The sequence below is a fragment of the Mastigoproctus giganteus genome, chromosome 8 (assembly GCF_048544385.1).
Source record: "Mastigoproctus giganteus isolate SK-2022 chromosome 8, ASM4854438v1, whole genome shotgun sequence".
Classification (NCBI taxonomy): Eukaryota; Metazoa; Arthropoda; class Arachnida; order Uropygi; family Thelyphonidae; genus Mastigoproctus; species Mastigoproctus giganteus.
In genome coordinates this window covers 122,282,587-122,290,844 of record NC_143582.1, presented here as the reverse complement: position 1 = coordinate 122,290,844, position 8,258 = coordinate 122,282,587, and the positions used below count along the sequence as shown (strand labels likewise).

At 33.1% G+C, this 8,258-nt stretch overlaps 1 protein-coding gene across 1 annotated transcript in view; it reads right to left on the bottom strand.

Moving 5' to 3' along the window:
* Positions 1–1,290: 1,290 nt before the first annotated feature.
* HDAC1 (histone deacetylase 1) overlaps positions 1,291–8,258 on the bottom strand; it is a 318,028-nt gene continuing 311,060 nt past the window's right edge. Inside the window, exon 14 of the mRNA XM_090378886.1 lies at positions 1,291–1,373. Coding sequence (XP_090235012.1) covers positions 1,370–1,373 — 4 coding nt within the window. The 3' untranslated portion in view covers positions 1,291–1,369. The remainder of the gene's footprint in view (positions 1,374–8,258) is intronic.

Below are 8,258 nucleotides of genomic sequence, written 5' to 3'. Positions count from 1 at the left end.
CTCTTAATATTATTGGTAGCAACATGTACAATATCACCTTTTGTGCTCCTAAAAGATAGCTGCCCTACAACATCATCAGGTTTTGCCGCAGGCAGTCATACCCTGGTCCTGTTCCACCTTTCCTTTTTTGCACAATATATTCTGTTTCCCGGATAATAAAATCACCGACAACAACTAGTTTCTGTGGGATCAGCGTATTCTGCCGTGTTGATTGCTACTGTATTGCCTGATGTTCAAGTGCAATTTCTGGCATTTATGTGGGCAGCTGAGAGTTTAATGGGCCCCTCAATTTAAATTCTTCAAGGGCATCTATCCTATTCATCAATCTCTCATAAAGACCCATAACAACACTGAGTTGGTGTCTAATTTCCTCACACTCCTTACATCGAGTACACGCCAAAACATTCAACCAATTTTATAATTTAGGAAATGAAATAAAGCAGGAAACCTCTGTAATATTAATTACAGAAGTTTCCTGCTCTGAAATATGAAGGGTTGGTTGTAGGCAGTATACAAAGGATGGACCAGAGTAGTAAGTGAGGCCCTCTTGCTATATAGACCTCTCTTGTTTCTTATTTTCCTAAATGATATTGATGAAGGAACAGTTAGGCAACTGTCAGTTTTAAAGGTTGGGAGAATGGTTAATGATCACAACCAAGGAATGCCACTTTAAAAGGATTTAGTCCAATTGCAATTAGTACTATGAAAAACAACAGCTAAATGTACTTGGCAAACAGAAATCCAGGAGTACTTTACAGGATGTTAAGGATTACAACAACAGAAAGAAAATAAATTCAACTTTTACTGTAAGTGGACGGAACGGAAAAATGGAATATGTTGTCGAGAGTGGTTAAAAAAGCCAACTTGATAGGATTCAAGAAGGAATTAGATTGGTGAACAAATTAGATAATGAGCAAACTTATTTTTTATTATTATTATTATTTTATTTTTGCAGAATATGCAGAATGATTTTGCTACCAACTATCATTATCACATTTGAATACTAATACCAATTCTCCCCCCCCCACTCCAAACTTACAATGTGCTAATGTTTGAAGAAAGAGAATACAGCATGCATCTTACAGAAGTTAAATTTATTGTTAAATGGTTTGCAGAAATTCAACAGAAATTAATTTCTATTTTATGCTGACTGTACAAATATGATTTAAAAGTAACAGTATTCACAAAAAAATGCATAAAAACTTAAAATTTAATGTTTAATCATTCCTTTAGCAATATGCCAAAGCTCTAAATTAAGATATTTCATAATAATAATAAAAACACTGTCAGAGGAGATGGAAGGAAAAAACCATGATGATGATGAACAGGTGAATGGCAAACAATGATATCCAATATTTATGTTTTATTGTCACCTGCAATAAGAAAAATATTTCAAATTCATTAAGTCATAAGAAAACAACATTAAAAATAAAATTTAGTAACAATTTTTCATCCTCTGTGCAATTTTAAAACCCTCTATTAGGCACTTTCGTATACAGGATACACTGTTTATTTTGTTTTTTGGTGTATTCTGTAAAGAAGTAAATACACACACAACTGTAATATTCCTCCAGTACAGTAATTATTTTTGATATGTATTATTATTATTGGGAAAATTATAACCATAAATACAGAGCTCTATATGCAGGCAGTTCCCGCTTTATGAGTTCTCGGGTTTACAAGTTTTTTTTATTTTTTCTCAAGTATCACGTATCAACAAAATCGAAAATATGAGCTTGGATTCAATAAATAAATGCTAGACATTCATAAATGAGGCAACCATTCGTGTAGCTATACAATACAGTAGAACTGTGTTTGTTCAGGCAGAGGAGAGCGTCTCACAGACTCACATAACACAAAGCAGTTACCATGCTGACATTACAAAGAGTAGTTGTGTTTCTCTTCATTTTTGCTGTCTTGTCTTATTTCAAATGTATTCCCCCTTATTAATACCGTACAGTATGCCAAAGACATTGGAAACAAAATATGAGATCATAAGGAAACATGGAGCTGGAATGACTGTTAGAGATCTTTGTACGAAATGCTATCATGAAATTTATAAAGAAAAAATAAAACTGTGTTGGAAACAAATGATTCTTGAAGCATTTCTGAAGAAAGCAACGACTCCTTGTGCTTTCAATAAACTAACAAGGAGTACCGAGCTAGAAATGAGTGTTGAACCAACAATAAGTGATGAACCATCAACGAGTGTGCAGTCGATTATGATGAGGAATAAACATTCTTTAACATTTATATTCATTGGAGGTTAGGACTATGCGAATCAGCATGAAAAAATGTTTATGGTAAGGAAACATTGCATGTTTATGGTTTGGAAGAAAATTATTTTAAAATATATTTGACATAATTAATTGGAAATATTGGACATTAATTAGACATCGAAGAAGGAAGAAGAGGGATAATAGCGTCACCTTATGAATAAATTCATTGACTGAAAATATAATAATTACTTGTGCGAATCTAATGAATATAAGTCCACTTATATACATAGATGAGCTCTGGAAACCAGGCGTCAACCAGTTGTAATCAGCCTTCTGCACTAAGTGGGGCTCTGATGTAGTCACCTTTCCTTTTCAAGAGCATCTTGTGGGATGCATGAGGACTCTTCCTATGATTAAAGCCGGCTCCTTTTAAAATTGGCCATGTGGTAGGCAATGGCATACAACCACATTATCTGATGCCATAGAGACCATAACAAAACCAACTCCAAAAACTGCTGTTAAAGGAAGACCTGCATCTAAGTGGAAGGATGGGATCAGTGAACTTTTGGGCGTAACATCTGGCGATGCCGCTCGTATAGCACATAATCGATGCAGTTTGAGAAATTTGTTAGTGTCCACAACAGCTCCTCAGGGAACTATGTGACTGGAAGAAGAACATTTATATGACATAAATAATTTCTTAATTATTATAATTTGTTTGATTTTACGGGCTATGTTTTCTTTATTTTGAAAAATAAATCATTGTTTAAGCACAACCTATTGTTTTGATTACCTTTATTTAACATTACTATGGTACAATTTCATTGTTGAGAATATAACCTGTTTTTAGCATTACGTCTATGAAAATTAATTACCGCTTTACAAGTTTTCTCTTTACGAGCACGCTCTAGGAACGAATTAACTCAAAGTCGGGAACTACCTGTATGTATTTTGTAATTCTGTATAAGTATGTTCAGAACTGGGGAGAGAGTATGTTAGGTGCAAGAGGAGCAACACACCTTGTGCCCCCACGTAGAACCACTACTGTCCACATATGTGCACAAATATCTACCACATGCACACTATGAAAAAATTAACACATAGTATATTAATTTTTTCATAGGGCATTAGTGGTAGTATATTTAAAAAAATAAATAAAATAAAAATAATAATAAATAAATATATAATAAACATTACCACGAAAAAGTTACTGTCCAATTCAACTTTACCATACCCTCTGCCTTGGTGACCTTACCCAGTAATTGATACCAGTAATACCCGCTTAAATCATGTAATTTGGAGTTGAACATCTCAGATCCCCTCTAAGATGTTCAACCCCAAATTTTGCAGTCCTCCTAAGCCACTGTCTATGTGGGCATTGATTAATGTAACTCATTGATCTCAGTCACTATTCTTTGAATCTTCCTTAGCAGCTCTAAATCTTCTTCTTAGGTATGACTTCCAGATCTAAATTCAGTATTCCAAATGCTGTCTCACCATCATTTTATACAGATGGACAATGACATCAATGCCACTTGTTTGCACTGTATGGTAAATTTCATATCTCATAATATCATAACATCAGATGATATGCACTAAATATTTAGGAAAATATGCAATAAAGTTCTACATTTCTTTTAAATATGTTTATCCAATTTTCTGAATTTCTATTTATCATCCTCATTGGCATGATCTTTCCACACTGATGCAGCCTTCATGGATGGCACAGGATAACATGAATATTAAAAGCTTTAGGAAACTTGAACTTTACGTCCACCAATTGGCAAACAGCAACCAGACCAAAGAATACATGAAATTACAAATATAGTAAGTGGTGCATCACTGCCTTAGTTGCTTTGCTAATTAAAACACATAACCAACATTGACTGAAGTGATAGGGCTAAATTTAAAAATTGAGTTTTTGAGGCTTCTACTTGAAATGGAAGTTCCTGTTCACTGACATTATCAGTTTGTTTTTTTTTTATATAAAATATGAAGTCCAGTTCTTTTTTTAAAACATTGTAACATATAGTGCTAATATCTTATTAGATTGTAGGGTATCATTTGAAAAGGTGAATCTGCAATACAATTAAAAATCTGTGGCACTGTGGGTGATCACCATTTGTGTAAGTGAACATTCAAGTGGTGTATGGAATTAAAACTTCCCCCCCATGTCTTCAGGACTGATTGAAATTTCTGACTTTCTCTAACATTAAAATTTCATTGCTCAAAGAACACCCCATATTTAAAATTATTTTATAGAACTGGATACCCAAACTAAATGCTGTCTCAAAATGTTGATGAAGAGTAAACATTTTCTAGATTTTCATATTCTTTTCCAGAATCTCAATGAATTGCCTTGGTCTCACCAACAGCTGCAATATCACAGTAATAAAAAAAAATAATAATAAAAAAAAAGCATAGACTTTTTTTTTTTTTTTTGTTATTGTTGTTAGAAAGTTTTGGCATAAAACAATGCTACACATACCATGTTCTCCACCTGGATCAAAATAGGCAAAATAGGAAACTTTGACTTCTCCACCTGGATCAAAAAATAGGAAACTTTGAGCTATGCCACTAACCTTTCTTATTTGAACAGTCCCCCTAATGCTAAATTGCAGTTTCATTTGGCGCTTAAGATGATGACAACAGCAAAAAACACCTTTTCCTCCTTTTCCATTCAATATTCCATCTTCACAATAACAAATTATTTTGGCTTACTAAGACAAGTGAGAGCAGGATGAGGGGAAAACTTCTTCCTTAACACTGTCCTCATATAATCCCTTCTATCATATATCAGCGCAAAATGGCTGAAGGAACCTTGTTTTTTCCCAATTTACAATATTTTTCTAACATTTAACATTTTATAACATCTAGTTCAGGGGTGTTCAACGTTATCAAATGCACAAGCTACTTTTTGAAATTAATTGACTTTGCAAACCACTCATAGGGTTTTTTTTTTTTATACAAATAATTAAAATATAGAATCAGATTATAAAATTTATTTACAAAAATAAAATTACAGAAAATATAAAAACACACACCTAGATTTAGCAATATTAATATGAATTTCGACACCACATGGAAGTGGCAATTTGTTCAAAATTAGGCACATACGAAAACACTGATATCAGTGTTTCTAGTATGTTTTTAATTTGATAATATTCATATCCAAGAACACAGATTCTGCTAAATATGTTGAACCAAAACAAGAATCTGTTTTTTTTTTAGATGCATTTGTTAAAATTGGGCATTTTTCCTTTGTGTATTTACAAATATTTTCTTCTTTGGATTTCAAATATGACATTTTGTAATTTAATTACTTCCACATCAAATTCTGCCTGATTTATATCAAATAAATATGAAATTTAAGTTGAAATATTTGTTACATTTAAATTATTTTGAAATGGATTTTTAAAATAAGAAACAATATGTTCGATTTTATTAAAATCTTTAAATCTTGAATTAACTTCACATTCAACCTTTTCAATATCAGCAATAAATTTCTTTGGATTATGATCAGCCATTTCAGGATTCTTCGCAAATAATTTTAGCCTACATGTAAAATGCATATATTCGTGATCTTCTCAATTTCACTTGAAATCTAAAGTACTCTTGAAAATTCTTAGTGAACTTATCATCTCTACTAAATTTTTATCTTTACCTTGAAACTCAAGATTTAAGTTACCAAGTTTTGCAGTAAAGTCTGCTAAGAAACAAACTAATTAACCACTGTTTGTTATTTATTTGTAGATAAAAATCACTCTTTCGTGAAGAAATCTTTTAATGGCATCAAATAGTTAAAAAAATTGCTCCAAAAAATTACATCTACTGAGCCAATGAATGTTAGTGAAAAGAAGAAGTTCTCTATCATCAACTTCATTTTGTAATTAATCTCTGCAGTGCATTCCTTCAAATAGAATTGACTGTTTTAAATGTAATGTCCATATCATCTTTTGTATTAATGTCTCTTGCTACATAAATAACTGTTGATGTATAATGCCAGTGATATGTTAAAATGTTTGGAAATTTATCATCATTTTTGCACAAGGAAATGAAACTATTCAGGTGACCTGTCATTTACAGCAGGCCCCATCTGTTGTAATAGAAATTAATTTAAAAAGAGGAGCTCAGTATCTTTAACAAAAATTGTCAAAAGCAGTAAATATATCTTCTCCGTTTGTCTTCCTAGTAACGATACAACTTAAGTTCTTTACTTGTTCAATTCACGAGTACCATCCAAATGAATATGACTGCACTCTCTCAGTAACATTAAGTGCACTCTATCAGTAACAATATCTTGGGTACGAGATTATAAGTGCCAGGAAGCAGAAATTTGAGTTCGTGGGAATAGTAAGTTTTTTTGGAAATGTTTACCATCTTTTTGATTAATTAACATATCAACAAATAATTTAAAGAGTCTTAGTAATGCTTGTTATCTTATTTTTAAATTTAGCTAGTGATTTTGTAAGTTAAGAATTACTATTTGTACCATGACTGAATCAGTGTTTTAGCATGAACATAGTAGCACGTAATGAAGAGTGCAGTGGACAGGGTTTTAATTGTGATAAATAAGTAGCTCAACGGGTCTAAACACTTGTTGGGCATATAACTTTTTGTGTTCTAAGGAATTTTATTTTTTAAGGATATAACTAATTTAACACTGTGATTGTAATGGTATAGTGTAATGTATACCTTGAATATGATAGCATAAGAAATAACGTAAAACTTGAAAACTTGATAGCGTAATATTGTCAATTAATCAATTAAATTTATTAATTGACAATTTATAAATTTAATCAATTAAATTTATTAATTGGCAATTTATAAATTTAATCAATTGAATTTATTAATTTAATTAATTAAATTGTTTCTGTTTTATTTCAAGAAGCTTGTTACCTGTCTGGGTATGCCACATTTCAGACCACATGTTAGTACATATCTATTATATTACTTGTTTGTAATCAGTATAAGGAATTGGTATGGAATTAAAGTCAGTGGGGTGCTTTGCTGCTTGATCTGCTCACTCGATTCCTGGTATTCCAACATGGCTGGGTATCCAGCAAAACTTGACAGCTAGTTTATTTTTATGAAGATGAAGTAACAGAGATCTGATTTGTGTCTGAAGAGGATGGAAATCCTGTGATTTTCTGTAGGGCTATCATTGCACTTAAAGAGTCAGCATACACTTTGACCTATGTAATTAAAAGATCATTAAAGAGGGTCAAAGCCAGCTGTAAAAACAATGCATTCAAGCAGTAACTGATCAGAGACAGTAGATGTAGGAGGGATCACTGCTGCTCCCACAAATATGTCAGTTTTTGATCCAACACACTCTTCAGATATAACTGTACGTACCACATACCTGATGAGTGTGCATTTCCCAAGGCTTGAGCTGCATGAAACTAAATCTGTGGTTCAACAGGGAGTGTTTTCTCCCACTGGCGAAAAACAATTATCGCAAAGAGGTATATATATACATTGACCGTAGTGGTTGTACTGTGTCTTGAGGTGTGAGAGATATTTCCAAGATGGATGTTCCAGTATTGTGCTAACTCTTGTAATCAGACCCCAGCAAGTTTGTTTTCATTGGGTTTATTTCTATATATGTTTACCCACTGAGGCTCACAGTGATACGTACAGATGAGGTGAGAACGGAGGGCATGTAATTTGGCTGCATAGTTAAGCAGTACCTTTCTCCTAAGACAGTGCAGATTCATTAACACAAACTTTGCACTGTGGATGTCTTGAAAGCTCCTAAGCAATTCTGAAAGCACTATGCTGGACTGGATTAAGCCAAGCCAATGTGGTCTTATATGCAGAATCATAAACTGGGGCTCTGTAGTCTAGATTGGATTTGATTAAGGTTTGACATAAGTGTAGCCTGTGGCGTAGGAATGCCTTGGCATTGGGGCAGGTGCCAAGGGGGCCGACAAGTGAAGGGTGCCACTGACAGACTACACCAGTACAGTGTCAAGCTATTTCGACACCCGAGGCTAGCTGACGAAATGGCACCACTCGATGATGTTGAATCAAAAT